Source organism: Triticum aestivum, chromosome 1D, assembly GCF_018294505.1.
Source record: "Triticum aestivum cultivar Chinese Spring chromosome 1D, IWGSC CS RefSeq v2.1, whole genome shotgun sequence".
In the NCBI taxonomy this organism is placed as follows: Eukaryota; Viridiplantae; Streptophyta; class Magnoliopsida; order Poales; family Poaceae; genus Triticum; species Triticum aestivum.
The window spans coordinates 277575567-277596798 of NC_057796.1; the positions used below are offsets into that span (position 1 = coordinate 277575567).

At 46.0% G+C, this 21232-nt stretch overlaps 1 protein-coding gene across 1 annotated transcript; it reads left to right on the top strand.

Moving 5' to 3' along the window:
• The first annotated feature begins 12830 nt into the window (after nucleotides 1-12830).
• Nucleotides 12831-20951, top strand: LOC123181455 (zinc finger CCCH domain-containing protein 15 homolog). Its single transcript, XM_044593711.1, has 2 exons — nucleotides 12831-13174; nucleotides 20655-20951. Exons 1-2 carry the CDS (start codon nucleotides 13043-13045, stop codon nucleotides 20787-20789), a joined length of 267 nt encoding a protein of 88 aa, XP_044449646.1. The 5' UTR covers nucleotides 12831-13042; the 3' UTR covers nucleotides 20790-20951.
• The last annotated feature ends 281 nt before the right edge of the window (nucleotides 20952-21232 follow it).

Genomic DNA, 21232 nt, shown 5'->3' on the forward strand with positions numbered 1-21232 from the left:
AGAAATACTAAAAGTTAAACTGTTAGAAGTATAAAGGCAGAAAGAAACATGACTGGAATATCCAGCTCATGTATGAATGTCATACAAGTTTTTGATGTATAGTAGGCTGGTCAAAGATATAGTTCTTGGGAATTATGGTTAAACATGTTAATCACTAATTCTTGGGTATTGTGAGTTAATCACAAAGATACCCGCTCGATTGCATTCTGTTATGAATCAATGTAAGAGCTACTATGGCCTAAAAAGACTAGCCAGAAATGAGGTTAAGGTATACACAGGGAACATAGTAAATGTTACTATACCTTCCATCGGTGTATTGCCGTCTGTATTTATTTTCATAATTCATTTAGAGTTTTACAAACTCTAGCCCATTGCATAAGGTATCTTGCAAGAAGGTTGTTCACAAGAGAACTTTTTATGTTCGATGTTATGAATAACACAAGGGCCATACTTTCATTATGAATGAGATGTATGTTATGAATATTGATAATAATACAATACCTCTGGGTTTACTTTCATAATTCATTTTAGAGTTTCATACACTCTAGCCCATTGCACAATGTTTGTTGCAAAAGAGTTGTTCATAAAAACAACAATTGTTGTTAAGTATTATGAATAACATGAAGGGCCATGCTTCCATCCAAGATGGGATGTATGTTATGAATATTGATGGTAATATGATACATCCATAACACTGACGCTAAATGTCGCAAGACTAAAAGAATACCACACAAGTGTGGCACTACATTTGGTCACATTGGAGAAACCCGCATGGAAAATTCCATTATGATGGATTTTGAAGTCCTTTTGATTTTGAATCATCTGACACTTGCAACTTTCCTCCGAAAAGTGAAGTGACTAAAATACCGTTCACATGCCATAAGGAACGAACAACAAACTTATTAGTGATCATACATTTGATGTGTGTAGTCCGATAAGTGTTGTTAGTGGTGGAATTATTTATCTTCAGAAATGACTCAAGTAGATATATATATATGGATATTTACTTGATGAGACGTAAATCTGGATCTTTTGAAATCATTCGAAAGGTTTTCAAAAATGAAGTAGAAGTTATTGTAACAAGAAAATTATGTTTCTGCAATTTGATTGCACAAAGGAATATTTGAGTTACATGTTTAGCGAATGTCTGATGAGTTGTGAAAGGGTTTTCATAACTTGCACCTCCCGGAACACCACTGCAAGTGAAAAGTCCGTGGAGATGTAATCTAACCATTTATGACATGGTAAGGTCAAAGAAGACATAAATAAATTTGCCATTATCCCTTTTAAAGTGATGCTTTAGAGACTGCGGCTTTTACATTGAAAAGAGCTACATCGGGTCTGTTGAAATGAAGCCATGGTATGGTACGCCCAACCATGTTATATCTTTTCTTAACATTTGGAATATGGGGCTTGTGTAAAAGGTTACAAACCTATTCCAAATCAGACAAGTGCTACTTTGTAGGTTATACCAAAATGTTGGGTATTCCTTCCTCACTATACCGAGGCAAATAGTTTGTCCGCGAAACGGTGTGTTTTTAAAGAGAATGGTTCTTTCAAAAAGGTGAGTGGGAGAATAGTGCAACTCGACGAGATAAACAGTATCTTCGTCATCAGATCAAAGGAAAGAGACCTTGGAAGCAATTCCAGAGTTTCCTACTGCGACTGATACGGAAGTCTCTACAATAAAATGTATGAACTTTGGTCGAACTTGCAGCTGAACCACGTAGGCAAGGCTCGTGCAAACCTCTCAGGTGCGCAAACGAGATATTATTGTTAGACAACATTATACCTACGATACACAAGGAAGCGTTGATGGGCCCTGACTCCGGAATTGGCTAAATGCCAATACAACCCGAGTTAGTTTCCATATAAGTGATTCAAGATTAAAACCTTGAGACACCTTTCGAAAGACTTAAGAGTCTAACGAATATTTATGGAACTTAAAACTGATACGGATAAAAATGTTTTATCCATAAAGCTCGACTTGTTGAAATAACAAGTTCAAGAGTTGACTACGATGAGGTTGTTTTCATCGTAGCGATGCTTAAAGTCGGTTCGGGTTGAACTAGCAATTAATACATATTTCAATCATGAGATATGAAACATGGATGACAATAGGATTTCCATCTGATGAAAATGAAACCAAGGACTTGCATGTGTTACAGTCCAAGGCATTTTGTCTATCCAGAGGATGCTAGTAAGGGTGCAAACTTCAGAGTTCAGCGATGGACAGAAGAGAGCAAAATGGAGTTGGAATCTTCGTGCTTTGACGAAATGGTCAAAGGGGTTTGACTTCATCAATGGGTAACGAAGATGCTTGTAATTCAAGAAAGTAAGTGGGAGCGTAATAATATTTCTAAAAACCTTGTGTGCTTGACACATTGTTAATTGGAAATAAATTTCTTGACACGAATTAGGACTTCATTTGAAGATAGTTTTTTGATGAAGTGCTTAGGCTAAATAGCCTCAATATTAGGCATAATGATCTATGGCAATAGATTTACCTAATAGGGCTAAGCAATGAATACATATTGACAAGGTGCTAAAACCTTTTAGCATTTAAAACCGCCAAGGAGTGATTCTTGCCGGAGTCACATGGAAGAGTTTTTTGCAAGATTCGGTGTCCCAAAACACTGATGAGCAAAATACATGATGCAGATTCCACACACTTTTGTGTTTGGATTAATCATGTATTCCATGGTATGTAAAACAACCAGATATGTTCGATACTCCCAAGATGTTGCGAGTATGGATACTAAAGTGATCAAAGTACTGATCGTGGGACAACAGTGAAAGATGTCATTGAGTACTAGAGTAAGTACTGGTGATATGTTTTCTCGCAAGCGGAGATCATGAAGAGTTCGTTGTAAAATGTTACATCGATACAGTCTTCATCTTTTCTCCATGCGATTTTCGATTTAAGTTAAGGGTTTTGTGTGATACACAATATGGTGGCACGGTAGTTGGAAATTGTTCCAAACAGGATACTGTGGCGAATTCTATAACAAATGACTAAGTATGTTGATGCTTTAGAAGCGACAAACAAGATGTTGAATCATATAGTTCATTCATGAACTTAGTATGGTTCCAAGATGGCTTTTGTCAATGGGACACTACTGCAGGTAGTTTCTCCATAACTCAATCTGAGGAATCCAGGTTTGACCTGTGATTCACATACATAAAAGCCAAGTCCGCACAAAATATGAATTTTGTGAAAGCGTGAAAACGTGAGGATATGCAGAGATAGACACGGAGCTAAAGTTGTCAGATCCGATGGACATCAGGCTATACCACATGCGAAGCATTTTTACACCGGTATGCCATAGGTGTAAAGTGCATTAGCATTAACTAGATTATTGACTCTAGTGCAAGTGGGAGTCTGTAGGAGATATGCCCTAGAGGCAATAATAAATGCTATTACTTATCTCCATGTTCATAATTATGTTTATGTTCCATGCTATAACTGCTATGGTTCTCGAGTCTGCAATAACCACGAGGCTCGGAGGAAGACTCATATGCACGTGTGGAATAATAAACGGTAAAATGTATTCCTAATCTGGCCTCTAAGACTAGCTCAAGTATTTCATGATGGTTCTGTTTTCCTGATCATGGGCATGTCTATGCCAGCAACCTTGAGGGCACAATGTTAAGAGAACATTTGTGTTGAATCGACCCGGATTGATGTTATGCTAAGAGATTCGTTCGTCACAAGTTAATGGTACATAACACAGAGATGGTTAACATTTGCATGATTCCTTAGACCATGAGAGTATCGAGTTTCTTCATGCTTGCTTCACGAACTTTGGGGTTTGTTAAACGTCATCTGTAAATGGGTGGCTATTACGGCGGCTTACGGGTTCATGGAAAAGTGTGTCAAGTAACTTGATAGCTCAAGCTTGGGATTTGCTCCTCCGACGATGGAGAGATATTCTCGGGACCTCTCGGTATTACGGTATCCATCATCGTCTGGCCAGACACAGTGTGATCTGATCACTGGGATGCCGGAACACGGAAACGAGAAAAGAGAACAAAACCGGTAACGAGGTAACTTGCATGGTGGACAAATTGTTCGTCCATGGGGATGCAATAAATCTCACCTCGGGTGTTTGTGACATATCGCGAAGCAACAGGAATAGCTCACTGCAACTGGAGGTTCACTCGAATATTTATTCGTGTGGGTATAGGGGTCAATATGGGTGTCCACGGCTCCGATGTTGATCATTGATCGGAAGGGGTTCCGGGTCATGTACTTCATCGAACCTATAGGGTCACACGCTTAAGGGTCATCTATCTGCTGAATACTAGACAGGGAGTCTGAGAGAAAATCATCGAAAAAGTTTCGGACAGCGGAAAAGTTCCGCAGAGAGAGGTCACCGGATGAGTTTCGGCGAAACCGAAATAGTTGTTTTGGGGTATGCCATTAAGTCAAAATGGTTTCGGCACATGCTTGATAATTGTTGGAGGGTGCCAGAATCATTCTGGATACTTTTTGAAAATTTCAGAAATAAAAACCGGAAATGTTCCGGAGCTGCAGGAACCGGTTCAGATGCTTTTTGCAGATGAAAATCACTAAACTGGAATTGTTTCAGAACGCGTTGAAAATTATTATGGTGGGTACTGGAAATGTTCTAAGCCCACATAAATATTTTTAGTTCGAACGGACGCTGAAAAATGTCGTCGTGAATAGTGAAAGTGCTTTTTGGGATATTTTATGGAAAGCCACCTTTTGGGGCTTTGCCCAAAAGATCTAGGGATGACATTGATGGATTGGGAGGCCCTCATGGGGGCCCCCCAAGGGGTGTGGCCGGACACACTTGGGGCTCCACCTTGGAGCCCCTCTTGTTCCTTGGTTTCACTCTTATGCCCTTGAGGAAGGACTTCATTCATGTGCATTTTGGGTTTTTGTGTTAAACTACCCTACCCCTTGGGATTTCCTATAAACAGAGGTGGAGGGGCAGCCCTCCACACTCACTCTTTCTCACATACAAGTGCCATGCATGATCTGGCTTCTCTCTCCCTCCCAGCGAAATAGTTTCGTAGAGCCGAAAGGCTGTCTAGGTTCCGGCAGGAACTAGTTCTGGACAGCGAAGCCCTGCTGGATAGATGACACCGTATGTGTGCAACTCTGTAGAGAGATCGTAGTTTTTGGTCTTAGTTCATGAGTGCCTCCCGAAGGGCTGTCCGTGTGACCGTCCGAGTTTCGAAGGTCCTCCCGAAGGGTTGTCCGAGTGACCGTTGCAGTTTTGAAGTCCTCCCGGAGGGCTGTCCGCGACACCGTCCGGGGGGCCGTTCGACCGCCTCCCGGAGGGCTGTCTGAGGAGCAGATGAGGGTATACATCCTCGCGGTTGGGAGGTTGTAAATCCTAGTTGCGGGGATCTGCACCGCCGATCGCCATCGACTCTACTTCCCGCTGCGCTACGAGTCGGTAACAAAAAGTTCAAACCATGTATGTAGTCTCCATAGTGGTCCTGGGCTGGTGCGTAGGTCAGAATTTTTTTGTTTTCTGTCACGTTCCCCTACAAGCACATCATATCATCTACCTATTTTTTGGTCCGTGAGCACTTCACAAAACATAAGAGTATCAACTGAATATTGCATGATCTGAGATACTTGAATGTCAAAGTACTCAACACATAACCACCATGAGAAGAATGCATATTTGGAGGACCACACCGGCATGGCATTTACATGGGAACCTGACACCATCTCTCTACAACATGTTCGTTAGGGAGTCTCTCTACAACATGGTATCCCCATCCACAACCCTTGTTCCTCATCGACATTTTTCCTCATCACCGATTTGCGGCTTGGCCTCATGTAGCCCCTTTGTTGCTCACCATAGCCCCAGCTAGCATAACCACTGATTGTCGAATACGCCATACCGACGAGAGGTTCAAGAGGATGTCAAGTCACCTAGTGAGGCAAGAGTTAGGGGGGCAACGACCAGACGGTGAGTGAGATAGGATATACATCGGATCAAGTTTAGCAAAGAAGGACTATCAATCCATCGCCCAGGCTGGCCGCTGCATCGATGCCGGCCGTGTCAATCGACATCGACTTCCTAGCTCCCCCCTTGTCGCTTGTCATTATTACCTTAGGTCTATAATGGTGAAACCAACAATGATGAAAGCCATTTCCATGTCAATTAACAGTAAAAACCAATAGAATGTGCTACTCTTTATCTATCACATTCTAATAATCATCATCTAATCAACAATGGCATCATGTTAAGTAATTTTTCAATATCTACACTGTAGAAGACGTTGCTATTCTGGAGTTCACATCTAGCAGATCATGTCAAAATAGATCATATACATGCAAGCAGCAGAATCATGCTTCAAATATATGCAAGCAAGAGGACCAAAGTCCACATGTACCAATCAGATCATACATAGTAGACAACAGGAATGTTGCTTTGCTCTATGTTAATGATCTCTAATACAAATAAGTTCACACATAGCAGATCATAAAATTATATGTGCTCCTGATCATAACATGTACAGAGAAGTACATGATAACATATCCACTTATCTAATCATAGCTATTCAAACCCACATACATTCAGCCACAATTGAAAAGGACTACCAACACAACTTCTATTAGGGAAGTGCACCATGTCTACCAACCTATGTTCCCAGTCTCTGTTTGTCTTTGCTCGCCTTCAGTCACGCTCAAAGCTGATGCAAAAAAATACCAACAAAATGGCAAACAATGAAACAAAAAGGAGAACAATGGGCAATGAAAAATAGTGCACAATATATTATTCTGAAGCAAGGAAATCAATCTTACCTTGAAAACATATGTGGTGAGCAGCATCACGCAATTCGAGCTCGTAGCAAAGAAGGGGTACTAATCCTCCATAGCCTCGAACTGAAGGCCAACACTCCAGTCCATTCATATTAGAATATGGAATGTTTATAGCAAAATTTGAATAACAGTCCAAAACCTTAGTAAAATACATTTGGAACAAAAGGAATAACCATTACTAGTAATATACTGTAGATGTTTTGTGATTGTATAGCTTACTGTGAGCTCAAAGATAAATATAGGTGCGGCTCTTTGTGAATGCCTAAATGCATCAATACAGGTATCTCAACTCATTTATCATTTCTTTGGGCAAAAAGTAAAGAAGAAACATTTTTATCTAAATGTGTGTAGAAATCTCCAGGGATCTCTTTACATATAGCTTGCTTTATGGCCGAAAGCTTGAATCAGTATGGCGATTCCTAAGTGCATTGCCACATAATCAATGTGACACTAACTCGGGCCATTCACCATACTTCAGGAATAGGAACATAGATAGAAATTTTAACAAAACATCTATCTTGGAGAAGATTCCTGATATAAAGCATGATAGTTAGCACAAATTCATACCATAACAGTATGGGTACCAACGATGCAAGGGGCAGTCTAGCCATCAAAGTAAAGTTATAAGATTACCGCTTGAAGAACTCACACTATTTGCACCAGCAACACAGAGACACAATGGTATAGTAGCTTCTCTCCACCGCACCAGCAGACGAGTATCCATTCCTAAAACAACGCAGTAAAGAGATAATAAATGTAACAATAGAAGAAAAATACATTGCAAATGAAAATCTAGATACCATCGAGCATGCCTGATTGATAAAGAAATGTTGTCAACCCTAAACAAATAAATAAAGGTACATTCTGTAAAGTATGGATGGCCTCTGAACTAATTTCTCACACTATGAAGAAAGTAATCAGAAATTTCGTAAACTAAGAATTCAACCAGCAAGTAAGAGGAAACTAAACTTACAAATAATCCATGTTCATTCCTTTGCATATTATGTTGCACTTATCATCTGCAATATAGACACCAATCCACTGAAATTTCTCACCTGTACCTGAAAGTTATAGAAGGGAGGGGCTAACTTACCAATACTGTACCTAAAAGTACATGAAAGTTAAGGAAACTAAACTTTACCTGAAAGTTAACTTCTCACCTGTACATGAAAGTACCTGATATACTCCTTCCTGTGCGCTGAAAGTACCTGAAAGTTAAGGAAACTAAACTCGCCTTAGTTTGTAGATTAAAATGGATGACTATTTGGAATAAAGGATTGTGTTTAGAGCACACCAAGCGAGCTGCCAATTAGAAGTCAGAGTGATACCATTTCATTCGAATATGTTCTTTTTAATAAATTAAAATTAAGGGAGGAGCTAAATTACCAATACTATACGGAAGTAAAGTTAAGAAGTATAGTATATCCGAAATCTAACCCGTAGTAAAGAATCTTCGTGATCTGGAGTTAAATGTATATACCCCCTAAACTTTCAGGCTTTGATGACATTACCCCCAAACTCGAAAACCAGTCACTTAATCCCCTTAACTTTGCAATACCACACAAAACACCTCCTGAGAGTCCACCAAGCTGGTTTTGAGGATTGTTTCACCTACGTGGCATGCTGACCATAATTCATTCTTTGACTTATCCTGCCACATCATCCCAGGACCCACATGTAAGTGTAATCAGCCACAAAAGACACCCCTTCAGCTGCAACGCGTTCATGGAGGTCAAGTTCGACGGCAGCGCACCGCCACCAGGCCAGCCGACTGCTCGCCTCAACAGAACCAGACGCATCCGCCTCTCCGGCGACTCCATCGCGTGCTCCCGCGACGAGGCCTCCTCGCCACTGCCTGATTCCGCACAGGTGCCTGCATCGTGGCTCTGGGAACGCGCGCTTCCTCTACTGGCGAGAAGTCTCGAGGCTGGCCCTTGGTTGGTGAATCGGCAGCCTGTGCCGCTGCCATGGCTGCGTTCGTCGCCGCCCAGGAACAGGATGAGAGAGCACGATGGGGTGGCAGGACTCGGCGGCGCTGTGGGATGTGAGGAACATACTGCAGCTTCGTCAGAGAACGGCGACGGTGTAGCACCAGGTCAACCTGCGTGTTGACTCGAACTCCTTCTCCAGGCTGAGTTGGCGTCGACGCCGTTCGACTTGCGTGGATGGCTACGACTGCCGGGATGCGTGTGCTGGTGCCTGGTGCTACGTTGACATCGTTCACCTCGACGGGACTTCGGCTGATACGATAGGCGGGGTAGGTACAGTGTGTTGCCGAGCGTGGCGTCGTCGTCACGATGGGAAAGGTCTCGGCGGCGTCGCCGGCGTGCAGGTGCGGCGAGCGATGCAGAAGGGCCCCGTGTGTTGGTGAAGTTGCTCGTCCCGTGTACAAGCTTTCGAAAAGGCCTCGTCCGCTTCGGAATGCCCCGGTCCGTCGTGTGTGCATCACGGCTTCCCCATTTAGCTAGCTTATTAATTGTAGCTTAGCTAAAGTATGTAAGCCATGATCTCTAGAAAAAAAAGTATGTAAGCCATGGCTTCTCACGCGAGGACACGCAGCAAGTCGTCGCCGTTGGTATGGGCTATGGGCACATGCTGACCGGAGCGGTGAGGGCGACAAAGGTGATGGTGCGCGGTGCCCTCACGGCACGCATGCGCCGCGTCAACAAAACCACCATCAGAAACCACTTGGTAGGGCGTCGGGGGGTGTTTTGTCCGCTATTGTCAAGTTGAGGAAATTGGTTTTTGAGTTGGGGGTGTTATGTGGTCCAAACCTGAAAGTTTAGGGGGTATATAAATTTAACTCGTCCAGATTTGGGAGGAGGAATCCTATCACAGGGCCGAAGATTTTTTTTTAATCGATTGAATTGCTTACCACATGTGTCACGTGGTATCGCAGGGCACAAGATAAAAGAGGGGATCGGAAGAGATACATATACCCCTATCGGCCCAATATGTGACGTTTACCCCAACCGGGTACACACAGAGACACGCGTAAACAAAATTTGAGCACAGGTGGCAAAAGTACTTCTTTCACCGAATGACAGGTTGACCCCACATGTTTTTCACAGCCTCGATCAATCAGAGAGCTCTCATTCTAGGGAGCTTAGGGTGTGTTTGGTTTCCTATGTGGCATCTAGCTTGCACCTGCCGTGCAAAATCTAGTGTGTTCGGTGGCTTGTGCGACCTCCTCAGTCTGGCCCACCCGATGCAAAATGAGGCCTCTCAGCTAGGCTGAGGGGCACGCGGGACTCGGCGGTATCTCCGAGCCAGGCTCGCGTCTGCATTCACAACTCTCGCCCCATGTCTTCTTTTCCTCCTCCTCTCTGTCCCGCATCATTGGATCAAACACCCAACCCATCGCCGTCGCTGCCGTCCGTCTAAGCTCCCTCGTCCACCACTGATTCAGGCTCCCTCATCCACCACCAGTTTGGGCTCCCTCATCCGCCACCGGTCCGAGCTCCCTAGTTGGCGCTCTTCCACGCCCACACCGAAGGTTCGCCGCCCCGCCTTGTGTACCACCCGTCTGAGCTCCCTCGTCGGTGCTCCTCCATGCCCATATTGTCCACCATCGATAGAGAGGAAGAAGGGGAGAGGGGAGCACATGCACGCTGTGAGCTGCAACGAGCGCCGCGTCCCCCCCCCCCCTCTCCCCTCAAATCGCGCCACCACTCCCAATCCTTCTAGTGAGCATAGTCGAATCTCACCGTCGGCATCTCCTCCCAGATGCCCATCTACGCCCTAGCCAACTCGTCGCTCTCCACCTCTTTGTTGGATTGGTCTCCGCCACTGCCTTCTACCTATCTATGTGGAATGGCCTAGATTGGTGAAAATGTTTTCATTGCTTTGAGAACATTTTGATAAATAAAATTGAAACCCGAGTTTGACTTAGATTTTAGTTCATCCTTGTTTTACATGTTCCACGGAATGATACAGATCCAATTGAAATGATTGAAATTGGAAGAGAATCACAAAATTAAGCTCAAATGTAGTCTACCAAAGAACATTTGTTGTATATAGCATCTCTCGTGCAACAATATCATACAGACCACCAAACACACATCTCAGCCAATATTTGCATCAGCTCAACCAGGTCACGCTCACCCAGGGTCCCCATGCGATGCAGGCAAGAGCCACCCAGGCAACCGAACACACCCTTAGTAACTCTAGTGATGCCCGATCCATCGATGTCCCTCTTGATAAAAAAGTCTATGCACTCGACAAAGTGTACCACTAGATCAATCGCTGCAAGGGGGGAGAGGGGTCTGCCATCACATGGACGGTCGCTTGCGAGAGAGAAGGAACGGGAGGGGTGCAGTCAATTGGTTTGCAATAGAGGAAGGGGTAGGTCGATCGACCCGACATTTTAGGGCGGCAAGAAAAGCTCCCCGAACGGAGTAGCCAGCCCGCCCAGCCAACGTACCTATAGAACCATCTCAAGCAAGGCTGGAGTCCACATACACGCATCTTCAAACTTTAGGACGCGTTTGGTAGCCTGCATTAGGCCCAACCAGGTCTGCGCAGGTAGTTTTTGGTTTGTTTGGTTGTTCGGGTCACATCAGAAAGTTGGTCCACATGAAACTTAAAGCATCTCTGGGCCTGCATCGAGAGGAACGGCCTAATCAGCTGTTTCTAGCATGCCAGGCTAAGTGGAGCCATATCGTGGGCACATGGGTGGGTCTGGTTGAGATGATGCGAGTAGTGTACAACATGTACCTGGTTTCTTCTCCTACCTCTATTAAGCTCCTTCTCTAATCTCCTTTCTTCTGTTCATTCTAATCTACACAACGATACTTCCATTCCAGATAAGCTCTACATGAAGAAGATGTGCATTGGTGTTATGGTTCCATTTTTGCGATCGGTTCGTAGTATCATCGACCATAAATGTTCAATTTCGTGTTCATGTCCGGAGCTATTTTGGAAGAATTTTGTCAAATTCGTCGCGCACGATCGACAATTTGAAATTTTCTTTGACCAGTAGCTTCATTTCATAGTTTCACATGTCTTTCGTGTTGCACATTTTCTGTTCGACGATCGTAAACAAGTAGTCTACCTCTTCCTCATATAGTGTACATATGCATATGTGTGATCCGTTTTAATGATTTTCCTTAATCTCCTCCACCTAGTTGTTCCTCCTGGCCTCATCTCCTGTGTCCTGTTACATCCGTGTCACCGCCGACAGCGCTCCTCTCAGTCTCCTCTCCCGCGTGTTGTTGCACTAGCGTCACCACCGGCGTTGTTCCTCTCAGCCTCCTCTTCCGTGTCCTACTACACTCACTCGCTCGTCGTTCCTCTCTGCCTTCTCTTCCATGTACTGCTACATTGAAGCAATCGCCGGCGCCGTTCCTCTCGGCCTCCTCGCTCGTGTCCTACTACACTGGCGTTGTCTCCATCGTCGTTCTTTTCAGCATCCTCCTCCGCGTCCTACTACACCGTCGTCGCCATGGCGCATACACTGCATTTTTTCTTCATCATCATCTGCCTAAGCACCCTCCTCTTCGTTACTCCACACGGACTTTCTCTGCGGCGACGGTGCTAGCAACTAGTTCGCCACGCCGCCGACAGGATCGCTCGCCTGCGGCTCCGTGCTTGCCGTGTTGACCGCGACCGCCGCGACCACCGTATACCGCAGTCGCTGATGCACTCTAGTGTAACTATATGTGTTATGTGTAGCTGTTAACTCTTAATAATGTTCAGTGTATGCAACCAAACAATGTGCACTAGTATGAGCGCCAATACGAGCAACCAAATATAGTGCGTGGAGTTGTTGCGACGATGCAGAGAGAGAGGGGAATAATGTCCAGTGTATGCAACCAAACAACATGCACTAGTATGAGCATCAATACTAACAACCAAACACGGTGCATGAAGTCATTGCGACGATACAGAGAGAGGGGATGTAGGCAACCAAACACGGAAAAAAAATGCAAATGTTGATTTTTTTGACTGCATTAGCTCAATCAGACTCATTTGGGAAGTATGCAAAGTGGAACAGCAACCAAACGCGCGTCGTTAGCCACACGGGCCCGGTTTCTGTTCGTGTGGGGAGAGCTTCCAGGAGAAATTGGATCTTTTACCCCACTTTACTTCTTCATTGGATCATTTGCCTTTGAGAGGCTACCGGGTGGGGCCCGGGGCCACTGTCATTGAGACCATCAAAAGGCAAATCATCCAACCCCTTGTAAAGTGGGGCAAATCAGCCAATCCCTCGAGCTTCCAGCGTCCCCCGTGATGGGGGCACAAGACGAGGGTAGCCGGCGGCCGCCGCCGCCAGAGCCCACCCCTCGCCAGCCCGCCGCAACCGCGGGCACGGCGCCGCCGCCCATCACCCCAGCCCAGTTCCTCTCCTGGAAGCAGCGGAAGGTCGATCTGCCTCTTTTCTTTCCCTATCTAAGAAGTTCCTTTACCCGTCCCCATCGATTTTTGACTGAGCTTTCCTGTGATTTCTTCTCCGTCCAGCGGCTAGCTAAGTGCGCTGTGATCTCGTGGTGGTTTCCCCTTGGCTAGACTATGGAAATCACTCGTGATTTGTGGGCTTCGTATGTGTGATTATGTGCCTTTTGTTCGTTTGGGTGCCATGTGTAGTACTCCCTTCGTAAATAAATATAAGAGCATTTAGATCACTACTTTAGTGATCTAAATGCTCTTACATTTCTTTACAGAGGGAGTATGTTTTAGAATTGGAATAATGGTTTGTAAGTTCTGTGTTTGATTGCCGTCAGCAGGGCTTGTACACTACACGAACAGGGGAGAATAAAGATAACGAATACAATCACATCATGAAGCGCCCATGTGAGAGGCATCTCGTATGATGCAAGCGGCTTTATGTAGGGTTTCGATGACCTATTCTCTGTCAGTTGGAGATAGTTACTCCATTTAATCCCAAATATAAGTAGTTTTAGAGTCCAAAGGTGCAGTCAATATAAATTCCTTTAAAAATATAAATGTAGACCATTGGCCAACATAGACAATAAAATTTTGATACCACTAGATCCATAATCAAATATAATTTTTTTTTGCGAATCAATCAAATATAAATTACTAATACGTAATTTATTGTATTCGATGGAATTGATGGTCAAAATGTCACATTAAAAACAATGTCAATGTCCCAACTACCTTGCATTTGGGATCATGAGTATATGTGCAACTACCTACTGAGCACTGTGTCTACTTATTTCAGATGCAACATTGTGAATGGCCGCAGCCAGAGTGATGATACACCTATTTTATTTAAGCACTATGTCAGCACCTTACTTTGCTAAACGTCGAACATGATTGTACATGCCCTTAGATGATAATACTTTTCTTCATCATCTCGAATAGACCTACTTGAGTGGTTAACTGCAACTTTGTGAACTTTTTAGTGTCTATGGACAACGGATATCAGATTCTTGTGGGTAATATGTTTCCCTTTTCTTGTATATGTTCTAGGCTATTTGTCGGACGAATGATGCCACACTTTTTTTTATTCTGGGCCCTGGGAGCCTCCTGAGATACACATGCTGTTTTTGTTAAATTCTAGATTACCTCTTACCTTGTCCATGGTCTGGGTAATTGCCATGGATGTGTTGTGTTTCTGCCTTTGAATTGTTTATCTTTTTAATTCTTAGAGAGCACCTGTTCTCTAATTGTGTGGTTGTACAGGTCCAGTTTTCATGCATAGTTTACTCATAAAGTTACACCTGCTATTCAGGATAGGGAGAACTGCATTGCTTGAGCATTTTATTTTGCTTTCAGTGTTCTGCAATCTGGTTATTAAGAGAGGTTAGAGAGTTTCAATATTTATAATCTGTTCTTGCAGAGATAATTCAACCTTTTGTTCTTTATATTGTTTTTTTTCTTTGCAAAACGCAACCTGTAATGATTGGTTCCTTTTTGTTTTTATGTTGGTGGATGTTGGATAATGAGCAACTAGTATTCACTGAGGGCCAAAGGCCATTACATATACATGTGTGGTAAAGTGCAAGAAACCCCTTATACAATGGGGATGTACCGAAAAGGGACTTTACACATCTAACACCCCCCCTCAAACTCATGGTGGATCAACAACACTGAGTTTGGAGAGAAGAAAACCATGCTGCGCTCAAGTCTGTGCCTTCGTGAAGAAGTCCGCCAACTGTAACTCAGAGGGCACATAGTGGAGAGCGAGAGTCTGATCCTGCACAGCAGCACGCACAAAGTGGGCATCCACACCGATGTGCTTGGTGAGCTCATGCTTCACCGGGTCACGCGTAATACTGGTAGCACCGGTACTGTCGGACAGTAAGGGAGTCGAGTTAGTAGCATATACACCAAAATCCTCAAGTAACCACCGTAACCAGATCACCTCAGCCGTCAACATAGCCATGGCTCGCAACTCAGCCTCTGTACTCGAACGAGAAACTGCAGTCTGTTTCTTTGTCTTCCAGGCAATAAGAGAGCCACCAAGAAAGACACAGTAAGCAGACAGCGAGCGTCGATCAGAGGGATCACTAGCCCATGTAGCATCAGAGTAGGCCTGGAGCTCAAGAGAGCTGGAGCGGGGAAAGAAAAGGCGCTGAGAGATCGTGCCACGAAGATATCGTAGAACACGGAGGAGGTGACTGTAGTGGACAGAGGTGGGGGCTGACACAAACTGACTTAGGATGTGGACAGGATAGGAGATGTCAGGACGCGTAACAACAAGATAGACAAGACTGCCAACAAGGTGACGATGGCGCGTGGGATTAGGAAGAGGGTCACCATCAGAGGCACGAAGCTGAACGTTGAGCTCCATAGGAGTCACAACTGTGCGCTCATCACCGAGAGCAGCGCGAGCAAGAAGATCCTGAATATATTTTTCTTGGGAGATGTAGAAGCCATCAGGGGTCGAGGAGATCTCAATCCCAAGAAAATAGCAAAGTGGACCAAGATCAGTCATGAGGAACTGGTCGCAAAGGCAAGCCTTAACAAAGGCAATGTGGTCAGAGTCGTCACCAGTGATGATCATGTCATCAACATAGAGAAGAAGAAGAGTCCGACCACGAGGAGACGTGTGAACAAACAACGCGGGATCATGATCACTAGGCAAGAAACCAGCGGCAGTCACCACAGAGGCAAAGCGCTCAAACCAGGCGCGAGGGGCCTGTTTAAGACCATAGAGGGAGTGACGAAGTCTACATACCATACCATCAGGAGCATAGTACCCCGGTGGTGGCTGCATATAAACCTCCTCACACAACTCGCCATTGAGAAAGGCTTTCTGGACATCAAGTTGAGAGATAGACCAATGACGAACAGAAGCCACAGCAAGGAGAGTGCAAACAGTGGTCATGTGGGCCACAGGAGCGAATGTCTCATCATAATCGCGGCCCTGCTCCTGCTGGAAACCACGGGCCACAAGAAGAGCTTTGTAACGCTCAAGAGAGCCATCTGAGCGAGTCTTAACCTTGTAGACCCACTTGCAAGTGATGGGACGAACACTGGAAGGGAGGGAAACCAGGTCCCATGTACCAGAGCGCTCAAGGGCAGCAAGCTCTTTGGCCATCGCAAGCTGCCATTCAGGCTGAGTCATGGCAGTCCGATAGGAAGTGGGCTCAGCAATAACAGAGAGACTGTACCGATCAGGAGAATAGCGATCAGGCGGGGGGTGAGGCCGAGCATGGAGGTTATGAACCGGGGGAGGCGTGAACGGAGGGGCACCAGAGGTGGAAGGCGCGTCAGACGCGTCAGGGGAAGCATCCTCAGTACGAGGGCGGCGAGTATAGTGGAGAGGAAACGGTGAGAGAGGGCGACGGACTGGAGATGATGGTGGGGAGGTGGAGGAGGATGGGGAAGATGGTGTCGGTGGTGAATGAGGATGAGTGAGAGGTGCAGGAGGAAGCGGTGAAACGTGAGGCACATAGCAGGGTGTATCGGGAAGGAGAAGAAAAGAAATATCGTCCACGGAGAAGCTCGAGGAAGAAGGACGTGGGTAGTAAGAGCGAGACTCGTCAAAGGTCACATCACGCGAGATGCGCAAGCGACGACCAACAGGGTCCCAACAGCGATAGCCCTGTGCTCATCCACTGTAGCCAAGGAAAACACACTCAACCGACTGAGCAGTCAGTTTGGTGCGTTCTCGCGGGGCAAGGAGGACATAGCACACACATCCAAACATACGAAGGGCGGAGTAGTCAGGAGAGCGACCAGAGACACTCCATAGGAATACCACCCTTCAGTGCAGTCGATGGCTGAATGTTGATGAGATAGGTGGATGCAGAAACAGCCTCAGCCCAAAAGTGGGGTGGAAGGGAAGCAGCAATCATCAGCGCACGAGCAGTCTCAAGTAGATGACGATGCTTACGTTTCGCAACGCCGTTCTGAGCATGAGCACCAGGACAAGAGAATTGGGCAAGAGTGCCCTGTTTTGCGAGAAAACCACGCAACAGCTGGGAGATAAACTCTCCAGCGGAGTCAGCACGAAAAGTACGAATAGGTGTGGAAAACTGGTGTGAACCATGGCAGCAAATCGTTTGTATATAGAGAGAACCTCGCTACGAGATTTCATGAAATAGAGCCAAGTGTAGCGAGAGAAATCATCAATAAACAAAACATAGTAGCGATGACCACCTTTCGAATCAAAGGGAGCAGGACCCCAGACATCCGAATGAACTAAGTCAAAAGGACGCTGAGATACAGACTCACTGATAGGATAAAGTAACTGGGTCTGTTTGCCAAGTTTACAACCATTACAATGTAAAGACACATCACCAGATACAGACCCTAAAAGGCCCTGACGCACTAAGGATGACAAGCGAGAGCCACAGATGTGATCAAGGCGATGATGCCACTGCTGGAAGGACGCAGACGAGGAGGCAGCAAGAGCATGAGAGCTGGTAGAAGTGGTGGCAGCGGAAGGAACACAAAGCCAGTCAACCTCCCAAAGGCCCTCTGACTCACGGCGCCGGGGGCCAGCACAACCAAAGCCTTGGTGCGATGATCCTGAATGGAGCAAGAGTCGGTATCAAGAATGACACGACAACCAGAATCAGTAAGTTGGGCAGCGGGAAAAAGATTCATGGTAAGGCGAGGAACATGTGAAACACTAGGAACCGAAAAGGGCGGAGTGGAAAGAATGCCACGACTAGCAACAAGAAGAGGTGTGCCATCAACGGTGAGAACATTAACAGGCGAATCAAGATGCCGAAGAGAAGACAGGGCGGAAGAATCAGAAGACATATGAAAGGAAGCTCCAGAATCCAGAACCCACGAAGATGTACCTGACTGTGAAGATGCCAGCGGTGGTGGAGTGGTGGATGCAGTCACAGCGGCAGCAGAACCAGTTGACGAGGAGCCAGAGGAAGCAAGTAGACGCTTAAGCCGTACAATATCCTGGTCAGTGAGTGACGGAGTCCCACTTAGGCGAGAAAGACGCAGGAGTCCCACTCGAAGAGGAGCGCCTCTGATCACGCTTCTTCTGTCGACAGTCAGACTCAGGGTGATCAGTCCGGGAGCAGTAACCACAGAAGGTGTCACGGCGCGACGTGCCCTTCTCAGCATAAGGAGGGCGACCCACCCCCCCTGAAGGAGTAGGCAGGAGCGGTGGAGCGGTGAGACGAGCAGACAACACAGGAGCTCGGGCAGACAACACTGACGGAACCGCAAGCAAACCAGCAGAGCGAAGGCGGGTCTCCTCAGCACGAAGCTCGGCAAGCACCTCTGAGATAGGAACACGGCCACGAGCAAGCAGGTGAGCACGTCGAGGCTCAAACTCAGACCGGAGACGAGATAAGAACTCATGGACCCTCTGAAACTCCAAATCGGATCGCGTAGTCTGGCAGCAACGGCAAGTCCCACAAACAACTGTCCGAAGGGAGTCAAGCTGGCGCCAGATGGCAGAGCACTGAGAATAGAACTCATCAACAGAGGAATCACCCTGCTGGAGTGCGTGCTCCTGACGCACCACAGATAGGTAGAGAGCATCACCAGAGGGCTGATAGCGCTGACAGAGATAAGACCACATGGCTGCAACTATGCCAAGTCCCATCAACTCCAAAGCAAACTGAGGGAGGACACTCGCAGTGAGGACAGCAGCAGCCCGAGCATCATCATTGCACCACTGAGTGTAAGCAGACAGATCATCGCGGTACACAGAAAGGGCATCTGAATAAGCTGATACCTGCTGGTCATAAGCATCAACTGCAGCATCATGAAGAGTCTTGGCTGCATCCCGGTCAGCCTGAGAAGCATCAGCTGCAAGGACCGGCGGCACCGGTGGGATTGGGGCCACAGGCGCAACAGGGCATGGCGGACAGGGGACCTCGCCAGAGAGAACACCCCATAGAAGAAGACCACGCATATGGATGCGCATGAAGCCCACAAACTCAGCGTAGTTGGTGCCATCAAAGATCACCGAACACCTAGGAACAACGACATAGCCCGAAGAAGACATGATGCTGCTCTCTCTCTCTCTTTTTTTTTGGTCAACCTTCACAGAGGCCCGATCTGGATCGGGGAGTCGCTCCCGACCAAGCGCACGAGGCAGCGAGCAGCGGGCACGCGAGGCAGCCGCGCCGGCCGGTCGGGACAGAAGGGGAGAGGAGGCAGGGGCGGCCGGTCAGGGGAGGAAGGCAACGGCGGCCCGGCGAGGCAGCCGCGGCCCAAGTGAGGCAAAGCAGGCGGCGGCAGCGGCCGGAGGAGGCAGATGGTGGTGGCGGCCGGACAAAGCAGCGGGCAGCGGCGGCCTGACGAAGCAGCCAGCAGCAGCTGCGGGACGAGGCAGATGGCGGCCGGTGCTGGACGAGGCAGCCAGCAGCAGCTGCAGGACGAGGCAGCCGGCGGCAGTAGCTGGACGAGGCAGCCAACAGCAGCTACAGGAGGAGATCGAAGGAAGCAGCAGATCCGGGCAGAGACTGCCAGCAACGGGCGGAGAGAGCCGGCGACGAGCGGATCTGGTTACGGGCGAAACATGCACGGAGTTGCATCGAGAGAGGCTAACCTAGCATCTGATACCATTTTGGATAATGAGCAACTAGTATTCAATGAGGACCAAAGGCCATTACATATATATGTGTGGTAAAGTGCAAGAAACCCCTTATACAATGGGGATATACCGAAAAGGGACTTTACACATCTAACAGTGAAAACTTTGAGCTTATTTTGGATGTTGCTTGCTCAATAAAAACAAGCTGCGCTTTTATATACTTTTGTCCTATTTGAATATGAGATTTAAGTAACGCGAACTGTGTCTTATAGAAGTTTGATAGTTGTTGCATGCTATTCCAAATGCCAAAGATCATGCAAAACGGTTGTTGCTAGAATCTAAATGACGTGTGATGTGTGGTTACCATAGTTTCACCTATTGTTTTTGGTTATAATTATTGCTGCATAAGTCTTTAAAAGAATGTGCCGTGAATGTTTTTGATCATTACTTGTGGGTATTCATGTGAAATTAAAATAATGACATTGTCGAACATAAGCCAACATTTGTGTTCTCCTTTGTTATTACCAGATCAATTCTGACTTTCTGAGTTCCCTTTCTGGACACGTGCTCTTTGGAGAACAAAGCACATGTTGCAATCTGACTGAATAACATGGGAGGGCCCATGTGTGATGTTAAGTCATGATAGTCTGATTTATATCTTGAAAACAGGATGGTCTGTCTAATCCATCTTTATAAATGGTCGGTTGTTACAGTAAATTGTGTTTTGGACTGTCACTAAGCTATTTTGCATGCTGCAATTTGCTCAAAACATCAAGCTGTAAGCCTGGGATTTATACGGAATCTGTATACTTGGTTATTTTTTGTTTTCTGATTTCAATGGCAAGAACTGTTTCCTTTTGTGTCCTGAATAAGATTAACATTGATCCTAATAACATCTTTGTTTGGTCTGAACTTCAGGATGCAGAAGAAGCTGCAGAGAAAGCTGAAGCAGCTCAGAAGCGAGCCGCGGATATAGCTTCAGGTGCAGTGCAAATGAATGGCCGAGAGCTGTTCAAGCATGAACCCTGGGTGTTTGACAACAACATTTACTGAGACGACCAAATCCTGCAGAAACACAGAGCATGCGTGTATGCCATGTTCACTCTCAGAATCCCACACCATAAGAGTTTGTACAAGCCGTTTGAGCTCTGTTTTATGGAACCCGTACATTGTTTTGCTACTGATAAATGGGAACAAAGACAGTTCTCTACAATATTTTTTTCGTACTTTTCACATTTCAGAGCATCCAGGTTTCGTGGAAGGCTGAATATAGTGCATCATCCCGCTATAGCTCTTTCTCTCCCTGTTTAAGGGCTTGCGGCTATGATTACTTTCTCGGTGCCTCGATATAACTGCATATGGCAGCTGTTGGCAGTAAAAAGAATAATCATTACTACAAATTACTCTTCTTTCCCATTTCCCAGTACCAAACAGCCCGTTAGCATATAACATTATTAGTTTGTTTGAAAAAACTTGGTGAAAGGGGGGTGTTTGTA